The sequence below is a fragment of the Phascolarctos cinereus genome, unplaced genomic scaffold, assembly GCF_003287225.1.
Source record: "Phascolarctos cinereus isolate Bilbo 61053 unplaced genomic scaffold, phaCin_HiC Scaffold_2;HRSCAF=192, whole genome shotgun sequence".
NCBI classification, from domain to species: Eukaryota; Metazoa; Chordata; class Mammalia; order Diprotodontia; family Phascolarctidae; genus Phascolarctos; species Phascolarctos cinereus.
Window position 1 is genome coordinate 83,316,667 of NW_027555625.1, and position 25,303 is coordinate 83,341,969.

Sequence of the window (25,303 nt, forward strand, 5' to 3'; positions counted from 1 at the left end):
AAATGAGCTCATTAAAGAAGCTTCACCACATCCCAGGGGAAGATGTGAAGTGAATCAAAGGCTGGAGCTAATGGAGCGTATAGCCAAGGAAAGCAGACCAGCAATCAATGAAGCAACATCAAGGGAAACAGTTTCTGGTACAGACCACGAGACCAACGTCATCAAGAGTAGCCCTGCAACATCAGAGACCCCAGTTGTCTCTCCTCACGGGTGCCCTGGTTGCTCGTGTTCTCTACCTGTGTGCCTCTACTTGTAATCTCTATATGTCTGCTCATCCCATGTATACTGTTTGTACTTGTGCCCAAGGTTTATAGAGAATGATTTGTTGCCACTTTAAAAAATTAAAACTATGGTGTTCAGTAAATGCCTTTGCTTTGAGCTAATTGTGTTGCCTGTAGGACTGGTGAAAAGTAGATACGTTGATGGGGACCCATGAGCTAAAGTTTTAGGAGTATATGCCCAGAGAATACCTTGAACCAGGGGTCATCCCTCAGGGTATTCAACCCTCAAGTGGGATCTGATGGGGGAAGTGGCACAAAAGATCACAGTTATGTGACTATCTCTGAAGCCATGAGTTTTATTGTTGAGTCTTTCAGTTAACATTTCCTGTGATTCATTGGCAGTCATCTTCTGCTAGAACTGCTACTCTTTATGGTAACTGTCTTAGCAGATATTTATGGGTGGTTTTCTCTTTCCACTTACATTTTCAGCTTAAAATTCTCTTGATAAAATTTGCGAGACTCCAGATAAACATATTTTTACCAGACCTTGTGAAATGTGCTAAATCACTAGCCAAGAATGACATTTTAAGTGCTGAGCCAAAACTGTAGATCCTGTACTCAGACACCATTTTAACCAGTTCTTCAGTTCCCATATTTCAGTTCCCACAGTTTCCCTTCTAAAAGCTCCACTGCCAATCAGTAGTAGTGATTAAAATCAACTTGCACCCCAACTTACATTCCTAACACCTCCAGTTTCGTATTCAGGTCTCTATAATCCCTAGTAATATTTTCTTGGTTCCTTTCAACAGTGTCATTTGTCTACATTATGAGTCACCAGAAGTGAGAAACAGTCCTCAGGTCTGAGTCATTTCAGCAGGTTTTCTGTTAGAATTTGAATGTATAACCCCAAGGAAGGCTATAGAACTCTCTGTTGATTTTATCAGGTTGGCAAAAAGTTGTCTAGGCATCTCTCAATAGGCAATCACCTGCCATCTCCACTTGTCTCCCCTACTTTTTTGGGTAATCCCTCTCCTAGTAGTACCTGGTAATCCTCATCAGCATTCAGTCCCTTTCCCCTGAGATGATCTAGTTTCGCCCTCTCAGGGATGAGCCTCACCCTTGTTGCATAGCTCCAAATATTCATTGGCCCATTTCCTCTTCCTCCTATTTGTCACATTCTTCCATATTCCCATCTCGTGACCTAGTTTCACTTTTGCCTCTCAGATTCTTTTTTTCTTCTGTGTTTTCTCCTTGAATTTCTTCCTCTATTCTTTCAGGGAATCTTTATTCTATGGGATAACCTGAAGAGTAGACGGCCTTCTTCCAGGCCTTTTACCTTCTTCACCAGGAAGACGAGCCTGAACTTTGGGCATGCACAACTTTTAATAACATGTATTCAAATATACAAACAAGAACAATTAAAAAAAAGATCGTATATGAAACCATAAACTTGTTCCTTAAAGTTTGTTTTAAAAGGTAGATGTTAAGGGGCAGCTAGGTGGCTCAGTGGATAGGGTACCAGCCCTGAAGTCAGGTAGGAACTGAGTTCAAATCTGGCCTTAGACCAAACACTTGACACTTAATAGCTGTGTGACCCTGGGCAAGTCATTTAACCCCAATTACCTAAAAAAAAGTACATGTTAAGTTTAAAAGAGAGCAACAAAAACCCCCTCTTTGTTTTTATATCTCCTTCTGGACTTCTTGTGTGTGAATTTTTCCAGGGTTTGTTAGCTATTACTCATCACTGGCAGAAACACGTACCTGAACCTCCTCTTTGCTGGTTACTGCAAGGTCCCCTTTGTCTTCCATGTTTGTTGGATTTGGGCTTCTCAGTCCTTTGTCATTCTGGTTGGTAGCTCTCTTGTTAACTCTGGTGGTGAACTGCCATGGAAGATTAGTAGAAGAAAAGGACAAAGGAGAGGTCAAATAAAGAGGCAGAATAAAAGGGAGAAATTTCAAAGGACTATTTATGCATGAAGCACTGAGCTCCCCACCACTGCTTAAGTGTTCAAACATGAAGGAGTTTGAACTTTTCTCTGGAGGTGTCTAGCACAGTGCCTGGCCCATAGTAGGTGATTAATAAATGTTTATTGACTCACTGAGGCCCTAAGCACTGTGGGTTTTGTCATTGAATGACGTGACCGTTCCTGCCCATAAGACAGAATCTTCTGGCAACTTTAAGAAGTATACATAGGAAGGTGGAGAGAAGAGAAATAGGAAAACCTATAAGGAAATTAGTTCAATAGTTTGGGGGTGGGGTGGCGCAATACTGAGGAACCAAATTAGGGTGGTAGTAGTGGGAGTGAGAGGAGGAGAGAAATGTTATAGAGCTGTGATCAATAGAACAAGGTAACTGATCGGATGTGAGAAATGAGGTAGAGAGTTGCAGATAACTGAAAGGTTAGAAACAAGGAAAACAGATGAATGAAGGTACTACAGATGGTAATATAAAAATGGAAAGCAAAGGAGACATTGGGGGAAATAGTGAGCTCAATTTTGTGCTCATTCAATTTGAAGTACCAGTGGAACAGGCAAGTGGAGGTGTCCTGTAAACTGGTCAGCAAGCATTTATTAATTCCTTATTATGTGCTGGAGATAAAAAGAAAAGGCAAAAAGAATACCTTCCCTCGAGGAGCTTACAGTCTAATATGTGAGACAACATGAAAGTAACCAAGTACACACAAGATATAGACAGAGTAGGGGGAAGGTAATATGCAAGAGAAAGGCTCTTGAATCTGGGGCACTGGGGAAAGCTTCCGGAAGAGGGAGGGTTTGAGGCCTGGGAAAGTAAAGGGTGAAGACAAAAAGGGAGAACATTCCAGGCACAGAGGATGGTCTGTGTAAACCCACAGAGAAAGGTCCTGGAGTGCTTCGAAAAGAGTAAAGTGTAATAAGGCTGGAAAGGTAAGAAGCAGGAGATGGAGGCCTTGAGTTCAGGAAAGAGGTTAGGACTAGATTATAGGTTTTGGATTCATCTACATAGAAGTAAGTGCCTGTTGAAACTGTGGGAATAAATGAGATTACCAAAGAAGATCACTCAGAGAAAGTGCAAGATGAAGGGACAGACTCTCCTTTATTGAGGAGATAAGGATTGCTTTAAGTCACCTTTGATTTCTCTCTCTCTCTCTCTCTCCCTCTCTCCTCTTTTCTCTCTCCTTTTCCCCTTCTCTTTCCCTCTTCATTTCCCTCTCTCCTGTGTTTTTCTGTCTCTCTTTCCCTGTCTCCCTCCCTCTCTCTCTCCCTTTCCCTTTTCATCTCCTCACCCCTTTTCTCTCTGTCTCTGTCTCTCTCTCTGTCTCTCTCTGTCTCTGTCTCTCTTTCTCTCTCTCTCTCTCTCTCTCTCTCTCTCTCTGTCTCTGTCTCTCTCTGTCTCTCTCTCTCTGTCTCTCTGTCTCTCTGTCTCTCTCTCTCTTTCTCTCTCTCTCTCTCTCTCTCTCTCTCTCTCTCTGTCTCTCTCTCTCTCTCTCTCTCTCTCTCTCTCTCATTTCTCACACCTAATAAGTCACTATATTTTGGGTGATTCTTCCATTGTAGTGTATCCATCCCTTCCCTTCTGTTCTCACAGCCGCCTTCCTAGTTGAGACCCACACTGCTTTCTGCCTTGACAACAGCAATAGCATTCCAAATTGGCCTTACTTTATCCAATTCCCCACCTTTCCAATCCTTCTGCAATAATCTGCCAGATAATTATGCTAGCTTATAGAAATCAACAGGACCATCCCACTGGGGCTAGGCTTGTATGTCCACACATGAAAATTTGGGGCATTTATAGCAGATGATTCTTGAGAGAACTAAGTACCCCTAAGTCTGAGGAAGCAGGCAGGATCACAGAATCTTGAAAACTGGACATTCACCAAGAAAAGCAAAAAGGGCTGTCGAGCTCTGATCTCACAAAGAGGTTTTGCTCTGCCCTGTTTTGTACTCCTTTGTTCTATTGCCCATCCAACAGTAGTAAAGAGGTCATAGATCATTGGTCCTAGGTCTACAGACTCCTGACCCTGATTGATGCTGGGACAGAGATGCTAGGATTATATTGCACTGAAACATTACTTTCATCACATTAATCCCTCCCCTTCTCAAAAATGTTCAGTGATTCTCCATTACCAAATTCAGTCTGATAGTGCCTCCATAATGAGTCACTCAACGAGGATTTATTAAATGCTTACTGTATAGGGCCTAGTGCACTATACAGAATGAGACATGATTGAATGACTGAACAAGAACATTACAGACACTATACTAGGCACTAGGGATACAAAGAAAGGCACAAACATGGTCCCTGCCCTCAAGGAACTCACATTGAAGTAGGGGAAATGTAAAACATTTAAATCATGTAAACATGTAAATCACTATGTAGATATAGGTATGTACAATATAAATGAAAGGTAGTATTAGAGGGAAGAGTCCAGCAGTGGGGAAGGAGGAGATGGGAGGTACGACTGGGAAAGACCTCCTGCAGAAGGTGGATTTTGGGCTGCCTCTTGAAGAAAAATAGAAATGGGGGGTGAGAATGGAGAACATTTCAGGCATGGAGGACGGCCAGTGCAAACATAAGGAGTCAGGCTGTGTGTGAAAAACAGCCCCTAGGTTAGTGTAGCTGGATCATAGTGCATGTGAAGGGGAGTGAAGTGTAAGAAAACATTGTATGACTTCAACTTACCTTTCCAAACTCATTTCCCATTATTTCCCAACACTCTCTCCACTCTATCCGGGTTGCCATCTTTACTGTCTCCCAAATGTGCCACACTGTTAAATTCTTTGCTTTCTATCAGACTGCTTTCCCCAATGGAATGCCCTCTTCATCCCTTCTCCTGGAACTTTACCTATTCCTCAAGGTCAAGTACAGAAACCTGTCTTTTCCTGAGACTTCTTAACCATGCCAGCCCATATAAGATCTTTCCTTCCTGTACAGCACTTAATTTATGCATATGGATACTTAGCATTTATTATGAACACATTATTTTATACAAAGGGTAATGTCTACGCGGATAGGCAAGACTATAGGACATAAGATATTATAAATTTATATATATATATATATAAATTGTTACATAAATACATTTATGCATGTATGTATATATGGAGCAATAAATTCTTGCTGGAGTTTGGATCTCAGGAAAACTTTCTGTTGACAAATTGGTATGTTTTCTGTTGGTAGAAAATGAAAATGGTTGTAATTACATGTTTTTCTTCTAGCCTTAGCAGCTAGAAAATGATTGCCTGAAGGTTTTGGTTTGCTGAAATCTGGTGCCTAAAAGCACTTATCCCTTCTGTTCTTTTTTAATTAAACTGGATGTATATAGTTTAACATATGTATGTGTGTATAATAATACACACATATGCTCTACTCACTTCTGAAAGGACTTTATCTTGCTTGTAGATTTAAATACAATGCAAGGTACAATAAAGCATTACTAGCATAAAATAAAATTTGTTCAACTGAAAAGATCTGGAAGGATTAAGTGCTTTGAGATACCAGATTTCAGCAAATTAAAACCCTTGGGCAGTATAGGATTTCTAGCTTCTAAAGCAAGAAGGAAAACATACAGCTACACAGATTTCCTTTTCTGACACTGAAATCATTAAAATTCAACAGGAAAACAAGTGGGTTTTTTTTCCCCTGGAACTGTACTGAGGCAGGAATTGATTGCTCTTTTCATGAAAGAAGTGTAGCTTTTTGCAAATGCTAGTGTTATCACCTTTATTACCTGAAATTATTATTTCACTTCCCACACATGTGTGTTGCTCACAGGCAGGAATGATGCCTTAAATTCTTTATCATCACAGAATTTAGCACAGTACTAAATATATAATATGTGTCCACTTATTGTTAGTGAAACGAAGGAAATATTTATCTGCCAGCCTTACACAAAGTTCAATCTTCCTCATATTTTGTTTTGTATTTTCCCATCTTTCCTAACTGCCTTGAAATTTAGTTGATTAAAAACTTCCTGTCATTGTCCATTTTTTTTTGCCTTTTTTTTTGGTGAGGCAACTGGGGCTAAGTGACTTGCCCAGGGTCACACAGCTAGTAAGTGTCAAGTGTCTGAGGCTGGATTTGAACTCAGGTCCTTCTGACTCCAAGGCCAGAGCTCTATTCACTGCACCACCTAGCTGCCCCCCCATTGTCCATTTTTATTTCTCCAAATTGCTAAAATTATTTCAAGTTATAGTCTTATTCTCCATAGTGGTGGGGGATCCTGACCACTCTACTTTCTATATTAGCAAACTTAATGAAACTTGTGAAACTTCAGTTGGCTATGCGACCTTAAGCAAGTTACTTAACCTCTGTTTGTCTCAGTTTCCTCATCTGTAAAATGGGGATAATAATAGCCCCAACCTCCCAGGGTTGTTGTGAAGCTCAAACCAGGTAATAATGGTAAAGCACCTAGCACAGTGCCTGACATACGTGTTGTTCGGTTGTTTCAGTCGTGGCCGATTTTGTGATCCTATTTGGGGTCTTCTTGGCAAAAACTCTAAAGCGGTTTGCCATTTTCTCCAGCTCATTTTACAGATGAGGAAAGTGAGGCAAACAGGGTTAAGTAACTTGCCTAGGATCACATAGCTAGTAGGTGTTTGAGGTTACATTTGAACTTGTGAAGATGAGTCTTCCTAACATCGGACCTTGCACTACATCTACTGCGCCTCCTTCTTGATGCATTGTAAGCAGTATACAAATGTTAGCTAATTATTATTATTACTATTGTGTTCCCTCTCATCCTTACCTTGGTATTGGTTGTGGCTCTGGCTTGGGTCATCCCCAGTTTGAAGACCCACAATAAGACATCCATTTCAAGACCGATCTGGAGATTAGTCCAAACTAAGGTAAGCCTGAGATGGCCCAGATCAAGTGGATCCACTGGGGTTGGGACTGAAACCCCTCTTAGGATCATTTTGCCTGGGAACGATCCTGGGAAAGAACCCAAGGGCAGTTCTAGATTAAAGTGCGTCTCCAGTGTCCATCTCACTTTTGACTTTATCTCTAGGGGAAGCTCAACTTTCAGAGTAGTCTCTGGCACTAGATGAGGAAGTATTGGCAAATGGTCATTTGTCTCATCAGTCTCTTTGCACATCCACTGATCATCTAAGAGGAGTACGACTTGAGCCGTCTTTCCTTCCTTGTTTTTTCACTTTTATAAGTATAGTAAGCAACCAGGATTAAATGAGATGCATTAGGAAAAGTAAGACACATCCTTGACCTTAGGTTGCGAATCACGGCCAGGGAATCCTAGAGAACAGAGTCATTGATGATCACCTCGTTCAAACCCCTTTCATGTGAATGAGGAAGCCATTACACATTCCAAACCAGCTGGCCTATCACTGACCTGTCAAATTACAGAATCTCAGTTAGAATGGTAATCCTTTCTACAGTCTCACTGAAAAATGGCAATCGAATTTTTGTTTAAGGACCTCCAGCAAAGGCAGCCCTTTCTACTTTGGGACAACTCTAATTATTTGGAGGTCATTATTTGGAAACAAAATAAGGCATGTTGCTTCTTTGTCTCCCCAGTAGTTATCAAGTACTTAAGATGGCAAACAGTACTTGATAACCACTGGGGACCTGCAAATCACATTTTAAAATGTTCTAGAATTTTCTTAGGTTTTGGATTTAAAAACTGGATTAGGTGAATCACTCCGAGCTTCATCTGAGATAGAAGGGAAAGGAATAAGCATTTATATGGCCCCTACTACCTGCTAGGTACTGCACTAATCCCTTCCACAAATATGTATCTCATTTAATCCTTGCAACAACTGTGAAGAGGAAAATAGAGGTTAAACGACTTGCCCAGGATCGCACAGCTAGCTAGTAAGTGTCTCAGGCCACATTTGAACTCAGGACTTCCTGACTCTAAGCCCAACGCGCTATCCACTGTACCACCTAGCTGAATATACTTGTTGTGGGTATCTTAAAGATAGTATGGCAGAGATTTGATTTTTATGATGTTAGCAAGGGCTAAAATGAATTCTGAATTGGATGGGGCAGGGAGGGGGACCTCCGTGAGGTCTCAAAAATGTCCGCTGAAGGCTTTTCAATGATTTCATGCAATTCTTTAGATGCCTAAGAATATTCCATCTGATGGGCACCTGCTCTAATTATTTAAATGCATTATTATTATTTATATACAATTATTTAAATTAATCTCAAAATCCCTTGTGGAGAATTGCTCTTCTCATCTTCAAGTCTTATTTGTTTATATTATCCATTTATAGCTGATCATTTCTGAGGACTGAGATTAAAAAGAGTCAAAAGCTTCTAAATGTTCTGTACTATTTACAAAGGGCTTTATCTTAATTTTATCCTACCTGCTTTCCAAGTCCAAGCTGAAATAGTACCTTTTCTAGAGTAAGGTACTTTTAAATAGTAAGATACCTTTTCAAATGCACCTTTTCTTCCTTGATACTATCTCCCACCACAACCACCCCGCGGGTAGTCTTCTGTGCATACTATATACCTCTCATAAACTTTCAACCTTTACTTTATGAAAATTTGTCACCATGTCTTTTTCTCTCAGTCAGCTAGGTGGCTCAGTGCACAGAGTGCCAGGTCTGGAATCGGAAGCCTTGAGTTCAAATGTGGCGGTCTCAGACACTTACTATATATGTGACCCTGGGCAAGTCACTTAACCCTGCTTGCCTCAGTTTCCTCATTTGTAAAATAAGCTGAAGAAGGAAATGGCAAACCACTCAAGTATCTTTGCCAAGAAAACCCCAAATAGGGTCACAACTAAACAACTTTTTCTCTCCTCCTCCTCTAACAAATTGTAATCCCCTTGATTTTTATTTTTCTTTGTATAACCTACTGTATACCTATACTGTATACCATACTGTATACCTAGACTGTAAGAATAGTGCCTTTTAAATAAGAGGCACTCGGTAAATATAGGGTTAAATTAAATTAATTAAATTAAAGAAACAAAGTTGGGGAGGGGAGGAGGAAGAAGTCTTGGGAGAGGTACTTGCATATTGCATCCACCTTTTTCTCCTTCCCTGGCTCAAAGTTTAACTCTTTTTTTCCTGTATGGCTAAACTGAACCAAATAAAGCAAAACAGAGGATAAAGATACTTAATAAGAAGACAGGTAAAATCCTAGACTTCTACCTGGTGGAGGAGAAGCAACATCTATGTGGCCAAACTATATCTCTGGTCTAAAAACATATTTAAGCCATTTGCTATTACATACGGTTGTTATTTTTTCTTTCTTTCTTTCTGGTTTTTTCTTTTTTTTTTTTTTAGTGGTGAGGCAATCGAGGTTAAATGACTTGCCCAGAGTCACACAGCTAGTGAGTATTATGTGCCTGAGACCAGATTTGAACTCAGGTCCTCTATTCCAGGGCCTATTCGCTGCACCACTTAGCTGTCCCTGTTATTTTTTCTTTTGATGAGTGTGTTTAACTTATCACCTCTGTTTAAAAAAAAATTAAGAAAGAATGAGAGAGAATTGGTGGTAGTTTTACCTAAGTATTGTTAATCACTTTCACAACTATAATATTTCAAATGACCATAAAGAGTTTAATTCTTCTGCCCTTTAATATCAGTTCTGTGAAATTTGTAGTTACTGGATTATGTGCTTTTCAAAAGTCACTATACAAATCATGCGAAATGAACACATATATGTATAATGAAAGTAACTAGTCGGGTCATTAAAGAAAATTAAAATCTGTGTCATTTAAGAAGTCCAGAATCTTTAGTAAAAGCAAGAACAGCTATTGCTTACTTTACCAAACATTTTATAATTAATTAAAAATCAGATAAAAACAAACCAGTGAATTCAAAGTATTTTTTTTCTGATTTCTGGTATTTCAAATGTAAGTAAACAAAGTTTTACTATAGTAATACTCAGATCTTTTCTGTATATGCTCTACTTCAGTAAGGAAAAAGGGCCCCTCAGATCCACAGTCTTGCTTGCTATCAAAAATTTTATGAAGCTTTTGCCTGGGCAATTAATCAAATTAATAAGCATTTATTAAGCTTCTATTTATTCACTCATCCATTCATTTATTTATTAAGTACACTATCGTAGTTACATTTTTTAAAGAAAAAGGTCACTGTTGTCCTTTTTGATGGAAGAAAATACTATTTTAAAAAACCCAACCATTTTTGTATAACTAGCATTTTAAAACAATTCAAAAAACATGTGGAAGACAAATGACATGGAAGACTTAACAATTGCTAAACACTGGGGGAGATGATGCAAAGTCAGTTGGTAAACATTTATCAAGTGCCTACCCCTGCCAGGCACTGGGCTGAGTGCTTTGAACACAAAGGGGCAAAAAAGTGCCCATGCTCTCCAGAAGTTCACATTCCGATGGGGAACACAAATCAGACAAATATGTACAAACAAGCTCCATACAGGACAAGGAGGAAATAATCAAAAGAGGCAGGCGCCAGGATTAAGAGAGATCGGGAAACGTGGCCTGTAGAAGATAGGGTTTTAGCTGGGCCTCAAAGGAAGCCCAGAGAAGCCAGCAGACAGAAATGAAGAAGGAGAACATTACAGGGGTGAGGGGGCAGCCAGAGAAAATGCCCAGAGAGGAGAGATGGAGCGTCTTATAAGAACATCCAAGAGGCCAGTGTGGCTGCCATGGCTGGGAATAAGGAGTAAGAAGACTGGAAGGTTAGGAGGAGGGCTAAATTATGAAGGCCAGTCAAAGCATTTTGTATTTGATCTTCCAGGCCATAGGGAGCCACTGGAGTTTTTGAATAGGGAAGTCATATGATAAATAAAGACAAATAAAAATAGATAAAGATAAATCCCCATTCTTGACCTGCCGTGGTTCACAATCACTCAAGGAATTCATAGGCCATTCTTTGAATGACCATTTGTTACATTACCTAAGGTATGTATTCATGGCACAGTTGTGTGTGTAAGTGATCTGAAGGATACTCAGGTAATGATAACATTTGTTTTCCTTTAGTCTAGTGACATAAGAGGGTAGAGGTGTCGTATAAGAGAGAGGTGTCATTGGAAAGCAAGTTGCAATATCACAAAATTTTGTAGACATGAGAAGAAATGATTAACTTCTCTGAAGAGCTGCCTTATGGACATGCATCAATATGTCCCCGTCTGCCCCAACCTTAAAAAGTTCTTCCTTGGTCTTTCCTCCTCTTATCAGTTAAATTCCTTGAGAACTCAAGCCATCCATACTAGCTGTCGCCGTTTTCTCTTATTTGCTCCTAAAGCTTCTGACATGTGGCTTCTGAACACTGCAATCCTTGGCTCTCCTTCTGTCTGACTGACTGGTCCTTCTCACCCTCTTTGGCTGTTTGTTCTTTATTCTACCAATCGTGGGTGTCCCCCAAGGTTCTGCCCATTGGCTTTCTTCTCTTTCGCCTCTTTTACTATCTGACTTGATGATCTCATCAGCTCCCATGGGTTCAGTCATCCTCTCCATGCAAATTATATACATATGCACACATATATATGTACGTATACATGTGTGTATATACATATATGTGCATATATATGCTATCTCTAGCCTTAATCTCTCTTCTGACTTTCAGTCACATAATTCCAACTGCATTTTGGAATACATATTGAACTGGATATCATGCAGACATTTTAAACTCAACATGACCAAAACGGAACTCATCTTTTCCTCCAAATCCTCTCTACCTCCCAGCTTTCCTATCACCCTCAAGGCCACTACCATTCTCCCAGTCAATCCTCATGCTCACTCGTCCCACAAAACCGATCCATTGCCAAGTCTTGCTATTTGTACCTTCACAGAATGTCTTGTATATATGTTCCTTTCTCTCCACTCATACGGCTACAACCTTAGTTCAGGCCCTCATCATTTCTCTACAGGACTACTGTAATAGCAAGTGGTCTTCCTGACTCATCTGTCCCCATTTATGGAACATGCAATTCATTCTCCACTTAGCTGAACTCCTAGAGAGGACAAGGACTGTTTTTTGCCTCTTTTTGTATCCCCAGTGCTTAGCACAGTGCCTGGCATATAGTAGGTGCTTAATAAATGCTTATTGACCATCTAAAACATAGGACTGACCTTATCATCCTCCTGCTCAAGGAGCTTCAGTGACTCCTTATTATCTCCAGAATCATCTATCCTTCAAAGCTCTTCATAAACTGGACCATTCCTACCTTTTCTAGCTTTCTTATGCCTCATTCTCAACCTTCCCCTCCCATTCCCCACCATCCAGCTTAACCCAGTCCCTAGAACATGACATTCCACCTCTTATCTCAATGCCTTTGTACTGGATGCCTGCCATGCTTGGAACGTTCTTCTCTCTTCCTGCCTCTTCATTTCCCTGGCTTCCTTTAAGACTTGGTATCCAGCTGCTAATACTTTTCCCTTACAGATTACCTTCATATACTTGGTATATATCTTGTACATGCCAAGATATTTACATGTTATCTCCACCATTAGAATTTACACTCCTTGAAGACAAGGATTGTGTGTGTGTGTGTGTGTGTGTGTGTATACACATGATCATTCATGTGCCTGAGCATGTCATTTCCCTGTTCAAGAAATATTGCTAATAAGCTCAAATACAGACTCTTCTATTGAAGCCCTTCTCAACCTAACTCCAACCTACCTTTCTGGCTTGATTATAATTATTTCTCTTTAATCAATAAGTTAACATTTTATTAAGTGCCTACTATACACCAGGCATTATGCTAAGCTCTGGAGATACAAAGAAATTAAATTAATAAGGCAAAAACTAATCTCTGCTCTCAAGGAGTTTACATTCTAATGAGGGAGATAATATGCAAACAAACTATTTCTACAAGATAAATTGCAGAGAATCAATCCACAAAGGGAAGGCACTAGCATTATTCTCTAAGAAGGTGGCATTTTAGCTGGGACTTGATAGAAGCCTGCAAAATCAGGAGGCAGAGATGAGGAAGAGAATTCCAAGCATGGGGGAATCCATGCCCTTCACAGCCTCCTTGCTCCAACGAAACAAATCCATACCCAGGACAGCCCATATTGCTGCCTCTGCATAGGTGATAATCCCCTGTGCCTGAAATGTATTTTCCTCTTTGCCTCTGCCTCTTCTTTACTTTCTTTCTTCAACAGATTAAGCAGCATTTAATAAGTACCAACCAAGCGGCAGGCCCTCTTCCAGGCACAGGGATCCAAAAACGAAATTAGCCCCTACACTTTGGAGATGACTTTCTAAAACACTACTGTAAGATCAGCTGAAGTACCACCTCCTATAGGAAACTTTTCTTGATCCCCCAACAGTCGTTAGTGTCTCCTCCACCCCAAAATTCCCTTGTTTACATTCTGTTATTTCATACGTATTGCATCGCTTCACATATGTTTATATGTGGATTCTTCCAATACAATGTAAGCTCCTTAGTGGAAGGACTTTTTCTATCTCCGGCAGCGTAGCTCAGTGCCCTGACACTTAGTAGGCACTTAATAAATGCTTGCTGATTGACTGATAGTACTTGGACATAGAGCTTAAATACTGATGAATTACAGAGTTTGTTGGTAATAAATGCAACTGTAATTTTTCAAAGAAATTCGTTTAAGGCTCTTCGTCCTTCTAACACAAGCCTCCAGCCTTCAAGATTTTGCATTTGAGTATTGGTTTTAGCCGGCCTCACATGGAGTTATTTCAGAAATTACCTCCAACGGCCCTTTTAGCTTGAAATCTACCAGCCTATGAACTTCCCAGTCCTGTGTTGTGCACAGATAGTGTTACCTTGGCAACAACTGGGCCAGAGCATCCATTTATAACAAGATTACTATAGACTTACACAAACAGATACATTTGAAAATGCACTTTTCTAGTGGGGTACCTCTTATACATCTGTATTTCCTAGGATCTCTACAGGATCAGTTAGCATTACCGCTTCTCAGATCTCCAGAACAGGCCGGGTTCCTATTACATATCCTCAGGCCACACCCAAGCTTTCTCTCATCTGTTGCTTGAAAATTATGGAACAATAGGGAGACCGAGTATCATTTGCTCTTTTCATCCTCTCAACCACCTTCTACCACAATCTCCCTCTCTCGCTTTTGCTGCATGGGAATGACTCTCGCCCGTCTCTTTAACACACGCCGGCTCTCCTGGCATGAAGTAATGGCAACTCCAGCGTCTGCAGACCTGCAGTCCTAACGGGACCACCAGGCAGGGCAGCAGCTGGGCCAGGCTTTGTTTGTCCCGGGGCTATTTCTATCTCTATAATGCTCGGCGCCCGGGACGATGCCTTGCACATAGTAGGCGCTTAATATTTGCTGAAAGGAAATGGTTGTTGAAATTTCACACCCCCTCCCCCCAACCGCTTCCCTTCTTCAAAACGAAAGCTTCAGCCCGTTGCAAAGAGATAACCGGTAATCCGGTCAACCCTGCCTCCTTGGCCCTCGAGGCTCCCAGCCGACCCAGCCATCCCACCTCCTTACTCTAGTTCATGCTGACGTCATCCCTGGCCTCCCCACCGGTGCGAGCCCCCTGCCTTGGTCCCGGGGTCTGTTACTAATGTCACTTACTAAGAGAGCCGGGACGATTGTGACGTAATCCTGAAGTTTCTCCCCCCCTCCCCAGTCTCAGCTCGGTTCTGGTGTCTAAACTGGTGCTCCTTGCGCTGGCCCCAGGGGAGGGGGGAAAACATTCACACACGCCCGGGGGAAGCACAGCGATGGTTTCCAGGACAACGGGGACGCTTCGGTAGGGGCGGGGCCGCCTTCTCCACGGGTTCGGGTTACCAGGGAGGCCAGGCGGGCTGCGAGTCTGCCCAGCTGGCCGGGCTCCTCCCCGATCTCGCTTCTCTCCCCTTCCTTCCTTCCTTCCTCCCTCCCACCCCACGTCCCTCGGGTATCGCTCCCAGTGCACAGAACAGGCATAGAGACCAAGGCTAGTCAGGGCTCAGAGTCCTCATTTATAAGAGCAGTTGCTCTGGGACAAGCCCATTAGATGGAATCAGCTTACTGGAGTCACCTTTAAAAAAAATTATATATATATGTGTGTGTGTGTGTGTGTGTGTGTGTGTGTATGTGTGTATATTATATATACATATATATAATATACACACACATACATACATGCATATATTTTATATATACATATATAATATACACATACACAGACACATACATACACATACACGTACTATATATATATAGATATATTTTTTTTGAAGAGGGTGGTGATCAGGACAGAGAATTCCCCGTGTGTAAACTTCCTCTGCTGATGTAGTTAGATATCTAATCTGTGACTTAGTATTTCAGAGCTGTCCAGGGCACCGAGAAGATGTATGACTACCCGGCACAGGCAGCCTGTGTCTGAGGCAGGACGTGAACCCTGGTGTGTCTAACCTGACTACAAAGCCCCCTTCAATCCATTATGCCTTGTTGTCTTATGTATTTCAATACTGAGTAATAACACAAACTTTTAGAGCAAACTGTAGCTCGGGGGACAAAATTTCCTCAATAATTTTACTTTGATTCTTAAAAGGTTCATTGAGAGGTAACAGTGGTCAAATTACAGGTGGAACCCATTATATTCACGTATTAATGATTAGCCCCCACCCACCCACTCCTTTATCCAAGGAAATTTCTTAATGTTTTTGCATGGTTATCTACTATTAATTGGATTTTTTGTAATATCTTGGTAGTCAAATGGATTTTTAGCAGAAATTATGCTTGAGCCAGGTTGCCATCTATAAGAAGAAAAGGTATGGTAAATTACAATCAAGACAATATCATTTATTTACCACCTACTATGTGCCAGAATATAAAGAAAGGCAAAAACCAGTCCTTGCTCTCAAGGAACTCAGATGGAGAAAAAAAAAACCACACATACAACCACGCACAAAAAAGATGCTCAGACAGGAGAAGTGGAGAATGGTTTCAGAGGGACAGCATTAAGATTAAATAGGACTGGGAAAGCCTTTTTGCAGAAGGGGAGACTTTAGCTGAGATTTGAAAAAAAGCCAGGGAAGCTGGGAAGTGTTGAGGAGGGAGAAAGTTGGCAAGATAATGAAAATGCTTCGAGTTGGGAGATGGTGTCATGTATTGAGAGCAGAAAGAAGGTCAGTGTCACCGGATTCCATTGTGGTAAGGTATAATAACACTGGAATTGTGATTTGATCCTGGAGGAAATAGGGAGCCACTGCAGTTTATTGAGTGGTAGTAGGGAAGACATGACCAGATTTGTCCTTTAGGGAAGATCAATTTGACACACGAGTGGAAGATGGATCAGAGATGGGAGAGAATTGAGAAAGGGATACTAATCAACAGGCTAACCGCAACAGCTCACTCAGGAGGTGAGGAGGGCCTGCCCACACCAGGCTTCTGGGAGTGTTAAAGGAGAGAGGGGGGCAAACAGACATTATTAAGGTAGAAACAGCAGGACTTGACAACTGATTGGAGAGGGGAAAGTGAGAGAGAATGAGGAGTCAAGGATGATGCCTAGATTGTAAGCCTGGGTGCCTGGAGGATAGTGGTACCCTCGACAGTTACATGAAAATTAGGAATAAAGAAGGGTTTCAGGGGTGGGGAAGACAATAGATTCCATTTTGGACTTCTTGATTTTAAGCTGTCAATAGAATATCCAGTTTTTTGAGATGTTTAATAGGCAGTTGGAGGCTATGACTGTAAGTTGAGAAAAAGATTAGGCTGGACACATAGATTAGAGTCATCTGCAGTGATATGATAATTCAGTGTTAGAATTTCTATTAAAATATTTGTGCCTGCTTTGAAACATCTATTCTCAATATATCTAACATTGTATTTAGTATGTCAAGGTGATGAATTGTGCTTATGTTTGCTTTTTCCTGTTAAAAAAAACTTTTTGGATTTGCTAAAGTGATGCTAATTACTACATATATCCTTTTTTTTTAAACATCACATTATATTTGTATCTCAGGAATTGGAGTGTGAGATCTTTAGACACTTTCCCCTTGAAGTATACCACTGGAAACTTCTGGAGACTCAATCAACAAACATTTATTAAGATCTAAGTGGGTGCCAGGCACTATGCTAAGAGCAAAAGATACAAAGAATGACAAAGACATGGTCCTGCACTCAAGGATTTCACATTCTAATAGGGGAGAAAACATGCAAACTGCTGTGTGCGTACGGCATACCTACAAGGAAATATGCATTTCACACAGAAAATCTTGCACTGTGAGATGAAGAAACAATCTCTTATTGCCAACTGAGCAGGAAGAGCCATTAGTTCAACGGATCTTTAAAAGAGAGTGGCTTGTCCTGCGTTCTTCCCCTAAGTAGATGACCTGCTTAGAGGAAGAACAGAAGAACTATCTAATCTTCCTGGACAAATGGGGAGGGATGGTGAACTCCCCCCATCCTAGCAGCATGGTAGCAAAAGCACCTATCTTGCCTAGATGAACCTGAGACTGGATCTCAGAACCTTATCTTCCCCCTTTGTTTTGTGATATTTTTTACCTGATTCCAGGTGACCGAGTAGGGATCCCAAGATGGATGTATCCAGGCTTGGAGGCAGTCTTGTGAGTCTGAAAGGTTGGGCCATTCTGGTCCTCAGTCGATTCTGGCTGCACTGCAGGAAGCATCCTATCTACATCCATTCCAGTGCTTCTTAGAGATGACCACCATCTAGAGGATAAGCCTAACCCCTGGCCTGGGTTGCTAGAAGACATGGACCTGGAGGGAATTATTTAGGACAGGGCAGAGCCACGGTGAAATGTAAAATATCTACATAGCAATATTGCCAACCTAATCATATCTTGAGGTTTTAAGTATCAACCTCCTGGGAGTATAATCATAGTAATGCTATTACTATTTAAATTTTTCAGTCAATACATGTTTGTGGGTCATGTTTTAAATTTTTTTGTAGAGGAAATAAATAGCTATCCTATACCTGATCTAAAATGTACATTGAATGCTGTTCTGTTTTCTCTTCCAACTGTGGGAAGACCCTAGACATACTCCAAAATCTAAGCATTAGGTTTTTTTTTTTCCTGGGCCTCTTGGGTGGAATTGTCAAGTGCCAAAGAATTAGAGAAAAAGAGCCTGGTCCTTCTTTTAGGTAATCTCTTACAGATGAACCTGGTTAGCATGTGCGCATCTAGAGTTGAGAGGATATCCTTAGTGGAGATGGAGATCTAGTTTAAAGGTAAGAGATAAGAGCATTCTAGAGGGCAGTAATGATTGTTCTGCATGGTGAAGCCTCAGAAAATTGTGGGTGTTCCAAGGCTTTTTATGATGGCATTACTGACGCACCATCAGCAATCTCAGACTTTGCATTATTTGAGGGGTTGCCAAATTTCGATCAATGATACATTTACAAGATGTATATTTTTGGTCATGGCCTGTGGCCATGCAAATGAATAAATATAAAGGTCCTTGGTAACAGGTTCTTAACCAGATGAACTAATTTTACAGGTGATTTAAATTTTCATGAAGATAAATATCATTTCCTTGCTTTGCATTTCTTAGCACTTAGGCAGCATATCTGCTTTTACTCTCTTTAATTTGCCTGTAATGTCAAAATTGACCTACAGGGAACAATTGATTTTCCCAACTAGGTTATGAGCTACTTGAGGGTGGAGCTTAATTCACCTTCTGTATTACCCACAGCACCTACGCTACAGAGTGATGTATTTAATGCTTGGTGAAGGAAAGATTTTAAAACGTTGGATAAATCATTAATTTTTTTTTAAAGTCTAGATTAACTACTGTTGAGTTGGGTCAATAGCATAACAATAGAATTTATTATTTTATTCTTGCCTAACTGAAAAATTTTTCTAAGACTATCCATGTTATATCCACATAAGTTATAAAAATTACTTTTAGATGCTATTTTTTTTTCTACATAGCTCAGAGGCTAAAGGCAAATCAATTATCAACTTACCATGAGACTGGGGAACCAAGGCACAGAAAAGGGATCAGTAAAGTCAATGGGCAGTGTCTTGCATGTAGGAGAAGCTCAATAAATGAGGTTTAATTGAATTGAATTTATTTTGTTCAGAATGAAAAAAAATAGAAAACCAGTTTTTTAAAACAACTATACTGTTAATTTTCTTCCATAAAGCAAAAATGGAAATACCACATTAATACAGAAAGTGTGTTGAGACAGAGAGGAAGTAGTGGAAAAGATTAGGTATACAACATGCAGGAAGAGATGAGCACAGTAGTTAAGTGTTTGATAGACTTAAAGGTAAGAACCAAGTATTTTGCCAAGTGTGAACAGTTGTGAAAACTGGGAAGAAGTGTGACAGAAATTAGGTTCAGACAAAAATCTTACACTGTGTACCTAGATAAGCTCCAAATGGAGCTCCGAAAACACATGAAGGGTGACATCATAAACAAATTAGAGGAGCAAGGAAGAAATTACCTTTCAAAAAAAAATAGGATCACAGAAGATAAAATGGACAATTTAGATTGTATAAAATTACAAAGTTTTGGCTCAAACAAACCAATGCAGCTAAAAATAAGAAATGGATTCAAGTTTATAAGAATAAGACCTATTCTCCAATTTATATGAACAAGCAGGTTTCTAAGGAAGAACTCCAAGCCATTGGGGGGAAAAATGCTCTAAATCACTAATAATGAAATGCAAATGAAAGTAACTCTGCTATTACTTAACATATATCAGATTCCCAAAGCTGACAAAAAAGAAAATGACAAATTTTGGAGGGGATGTGGAAAAATACACACATTAAATGGTTAGTGCAGTTGTGAATTGGTATAGTCATTCTGGAAAGCAATTGGGAATTATGCCCCTAAAGTTACACTGTATGCACGCTTTGATCCATCTGTTCCTTTCAATTCCAAAGAGATCAAAGCAAAAGGAAAAAGATGATTGGCACAAAAATATTTACAGCAGCTTCTTTTGTGGTGGCAAAGAACTGGAAACTATCAGGATGCTCATTAATTGAGAAATGGCTGAACAAATTATGGCATATGAATATAATAGAACAGTATTGAGCAGCTAGGTGGATAAGAACACTGGGCTTGGAATCATGAAGACTCCTCTTCATGAGTTCAAATCTAGCCTCAGATACTTCTCAGCTGAGTGACCCTGGGAAAGTCACTTAATCCTGTTTGCCTGTGTTTGCTCATCTGTCAAATGAGCTGGAGAAGGAAATGGCAAACCATTCCAGTATTTCTCCCAAGAAACCCCCAAATGGGGTCATGAAGAGTCTGACACAATTGAAAAAACAACAAAGCCAAGCACCTTTGAAAGACTTACGAACTCTGGTCACTGCAATGACCAATCATGACTCCAGAGGACTGAAGATGAAATGTGCTTCCCATCTCCTGAAAGAGAGGTGATGGACCCAGGGTGTTGGAAGACATATTTTCCCAAATGTGGTCAATGTGGGAATTTGTTTTGCTTTACTATACATATTTGTTACAAGGGTTTTGTTTTTCTTTTCTGGTTTCAATGAGGGAGGGAAATGGGAGGAAGCAAAGATATTTTTGATCACTGAAAGGATTAAGTAAATTTTTTTTTAAGAGAGGAAGCAAATCCACAGGGCTCTCTTATCTGTCTGACTGCTCTGTTTCATTTGCTGAATAGCCCCTTAACTGTGGGTGTATTGCAATCCTGTCCTAGACCCTTTTCTCTCTTAGTGATCTCATAAGTTCCCAGGGCTTCAATTTTCATTTCTATGCAGTTCAACTTTACAGCACCCTTTGCTCTTGAATCTCTTGCTCCACTGTCCATGCCTTGCAAGCCCCAACCTTGGATTATTCCCACTATCTTCCTTCTACTCCCCTCCTGCTGAACAGAGCTGAAGGAAGTCATCCAACCATGTTGACTGCGTCCATTGAGATAAATCTATGTTATTTAATATCAGCTGGGCCCTCATTCCAATAATGCAGTCCTTTTACCTTTCCCTAATTTATTCTCTCACCCAGTCATCAGAGCAGCTAGCTGTTTTCTTCTCTCGATCTGCCTATAGCACCCCCTTAGCTTAGAACCTAGGCTTCTCACTTGCTGTGAGAAGAGACAATTTGCCTCTTTTCTCTTTGCCCTTACCTCACAACTGCCTGACTCCATCCCTTATTTCCTCTTTTATTCCAACCTGATGATGTTGGACATGGCTTTTCTCCTCACCAAGGAACCCCTCTCAATGTGTCCTCAGGCCCATCCTCTCACAGGTTCTTTAGCACACTGTCTCCACCATGATCTTCTCTCCCTCCAATCTTCAATCCCTCTCTACCTACTGGTTTCTTCCCTGCTGCCTATTCAAAAACAAAAACAAAAACAAAACAAAAAAAACAACACATGTCTTCCCCACCCTTGAAAACCCTCATTAAATCCTAAGAGCTAAAATTTACCTAGTACTTAAAGGTTTGCCAAGCATTTTGCATGTCACCTCACTTTGTTCTCCCAACAACTCAATGAGGTAAGGGACACTGTTATTCCCATTTACATGAAACACAGGAACCTAAGGCTGAGGTTTAGTGACTTTCCCGTGGTTATACAGTGGCTAAGTGTCTGAGGGAGGATTTGAACTCGGGTCTTCCTAAGTCTGAGGTCAGCACTCCATATACTTGGAAGAGCTATTGTCTTATCTCTTTTCTTTTTCTCAGCCAAACTTGAAAAAGCTCTAGACTTGTTGCCTTTACTTTCTTTCCTTTCACTCTTTTAAGCCTTCTGAAACTTTGTTTCCAGCCTCAGCACTCAATTTAAACCTCTCTTCAAAGTTACCTATGATTTCTTTTTAAAAATAAGTTTTTATCGATATATTTTGTTTCTTAAACCATCACAGTTATGTCCCTCTCCATCCCAGGAGCTATCCTATAGAACAAATGGTACTTTTTTTTTTTGGAGAGGAAAACCCCCCAGCACATTGGAAAAGTCTGAAAAACATGCAATGTGTAACACATGGACATCTCCCACAGCCAAGAAAGGGTGGGTGGGAAGTGTCCTCCCATAGCTTTCATTCTTGAGTCCTCTTGTCTGTATAATTTTGTTACATTTACTTCTGATTTGGGGATGTGTCCTTTCACTTGCATTGTTTTAATTATTGGATATATTGTTTTCTTGGTTCTGCTTACTTCAAGCTGCATCAGTTCATGTGGATCTTTGCATGATCCTCTGTATCACAATTTTTTTTTTTAGGCAATTGGGGTTAAGTGACTTGCCCAGGGTCACACAGCTAGCAAGTGTCAAGTGTTTGGTCTGAGGCCGGATTTGAACTCAGGTCCTCCTGGCTTCAAAGCCAGGGCTCTATCTGCTGCGTCACCTAGCTGCCCCACAATTTCTCACAGCACAGTATTTCACTGGATTATGTTCCACATTCAAATGTTCCAAGATTTGTTCAGCCATTCTTCAACTGGTAGGCATCTGCTTTGTTCCCAATTCTTAGCTATCACAGAAAGTGCTACAATAAATATTTTGGACTAATGATTTCCCAATTGCCACGTCTAATGGTCATTTCTCAAGCATCCCTCTTTTGACGTGTTACAGTGTTGGCATCACCCTCTTCTTCAAGATACTTTCTCCTCCTTAGACTTTTATGCCTGCTTTCTTGGGTCTTTTGTTTAACACCTCCTTTTCAGTCTCCTTTGCTAGATCATCACCCATATTATGCTTCATAATGGTGACTCTACCATAAGGCTCTGACCCGGAACCTTTTTGCTTGTCTGTTTTTTCCCTTGGTGACATCAACTTTCCTGGATTCAATTATTTCTACACAGATGCCTCCAGATTGATGTATCTAGCTTGAGTCTATCTCTTGAGCTCCAGTCCTGACATTCCCAACTGGATATCCTCTGTAGGGACCTCAACATCAATACATTCATTACCTTTAATAAGAATTTGTTACCTTTTACCTCAAGCCCCTCCTCCTGCCGTGTTCCTCATTTATTATTGAGGGCGTGACTATCTTTTCTGTCACCTGGTTTGTCAATCTTAGCTTCACTCATGAATTCTCATGCTGATTCATCCCACATATCTGAAAGCAGTTAGGTGAAACAACAGAATGCTACACCTGGAGCTGGGAATCCCGAGTTCAAATCTCCCCTCATACACTTAATTAGCTGTGTGATTCATCCTGTTTGCTTCAGTTTTCATACATGTAAAATGAGGATAATACTAGTACCTACCTTCCAGGGTTGTGGTGAGGATCAAATGATAATGTCTGTCAAGTGCTTAGTACAATGTCTGGTACATAGTTTGCTAGCTATCATAATTATTAGTTACTCAATCAGTTGCCAAATCTTAATTCTCTCTCTACAACTCTGACATAGATCTTCTTTACACTCACATGACCAGTAGTTCAGGTCTGCATCACTTCTTGCCGAGACAATCACGATGCCCTAATTGGTAGCTATTTGCTGTCTCTTGCACTCCTCTCCCCACCCCCAGATGCCATAGTGGTTTTCTTAAAGTGCAGAAACGAATATGTCACCTCTTTTACTCAAAAAATTCCAATGGCCTATTACTTTTAAAATCAAATAGAAATTGTTCTGTTTGGAATTTAAAGCTCACAACCTGGCCCCAACCTACCTTTCCAACTTTATTACACATTACTTCTCTCTTCTTGCTAAGTTTTTGTGACATTGCTTTCTCCTGGTTTTCCTCCAATCTGACCACTCCTTCTCTGTCTCACTTGATGGATCTTCATCCATGGCCTGTTAACTGTGTGTGCCCGTGGCCTCCTGCTCTGTCCTGAACCCTCTTCTCCTATACAATTTCACTTGGTGATCTCATCAGTGCCAGTGGTTTCCATGAGCATCTCTATGCAGATGACTCTCAGATCTACTAGTCCAGCCCTGACAGCTCATGTGACTTTTTACAAGAAGGCTTTTCTGGCCCTGGCTATTAAGACTGCCCCCTTTCCCTGTCTTCTTTATTTTGCATATATACCTATGTCTACATGTTTTTTCCCTTGATAAAACATAAGATCCCCAAGACATCATGTGTCTCTTTTCTCCATATCCCCAGTGCCTAGTACAATGCCTGGGATACCATAGATGCTTAATGAGTGTTTAATTACAAATTCTCTCCCTCCCCACCATTTGAGAAAGAAACAAAACAAAACTAAACCTCAAAGCTTTGGCTTTGTTTTAATGTTGCCCTTTCCTGGTTCTCCTTCTGTTTGTGCGTGTGACTATTCTTTTCAGGCTCCCGTATTCTTCTCTCCACACTCTCTTGGTGACTCGGTCAGCTCATAAGGGTTTAATCATCATTTCTAGGCTGCTGCTACAATATCAGCTAGCTCTACTTTCTCTCCTGGGCTCCAGTTCTGTATCACCACATTTCAAACCAGATTTCCTATAGACATATCCAAATTTAACATATCTCAAATTTAACATATCCCAAATAGTACACATTATCTTTCCCCAATCCTCCCCTCTTCCAAACTTTCCTATTTCTATTTTGGGCAGCATGATCTTTATAGATACTGAGGTTCACAACCCCGGCTCCTCACTCATCCCCCATGTTAGCTGCTAATCTTGTTTCTCTCTCCATCTTTCACAGGTCTTCTTCCTACTCCCAGGGTCACCACCATAGTTTAAGCTCCTATCATCTTACCTGAACTTTTGCAACAGCCTCCTAACTGATATCCCCACCTTAGCTCTCTCCCTAACCCAATACATTCGCCACACAGCTGCCAAAATGGTTTTTCCTAAAGCTCAGCCTTGACCATCCATGTCACTCTCTACTCAAACTCATGGCTTCTTATTCCTTTAAAGATCAAATATAATTAATTCTGGCATTCAAAGTCCTTTACAAGCTGGCCCTTTTCCAGTCTCATTGTACATTACTGCACTTTCACACAGTCTCTGGTCCACCCAAACCAGTCATCTTAATCATCACCCTACTACATGACATTCCATCTACTACTTAAGTTGATAGAGGCCAAATTCCTACTTTTCTTCAAACTTAGTTCAAGCACCATCTCTTACATGTAACCTTTCCTGATCTTCCCATCTGTCAGTGCATCCCCTGAGATCACCCTATATCTTTTACAGAAGGTACCCTGTACCTTCCATATACCTCTATATGGTATGTGCCTCCTCCTTGGGGACAGGGATTGGGTTCACTTTTGTTTTTATCATCTCAATGCCTAGAATAGTGGCTAACACATAGCAGGCATTTAATGAACATTTGCTGATGGCATTTTATAAAAATTAATGCTGATGACAAGTTACTATACAACAGCA

The 25,303-nt window shown here is 40.6% G+C and overlaps 1 protein-coding gene across 2 annotated transcripts in view; it reads right to left on the minus strand.

Annotated features, from left to right (window-relative positions):
- The window catches only part of CDKL4 (cyclin dependent kinase like 4), a 63,054-nt gene extending 48,111 nt beyond the window's left edge, over positions 1 to 14,943 (minus strand). Inside the window, exons 1-2 of one of the 2 annotated variants that reach the window (XM_020976994.2) lie at positions 14,687 to 14,943; positions 1,983 to 2,102 (exon numbers count right to left, since the gene is read on the minus strand). In XM_020976994.2, coding sequence (XP_020832653.1) covers positions 1,983 to 2,030 — 48 coding nt within the window. In that variant the 5' untranslated portion in view covers positions 2,031 to 2,102; positions 14,687 to 14,943. The other variant, XM_020976995.2, reaches the window with a different exon arrangement.
- Between the last annotated feature and the right edge of the window lie 10,360 nt (positions 14,944 to 25,303).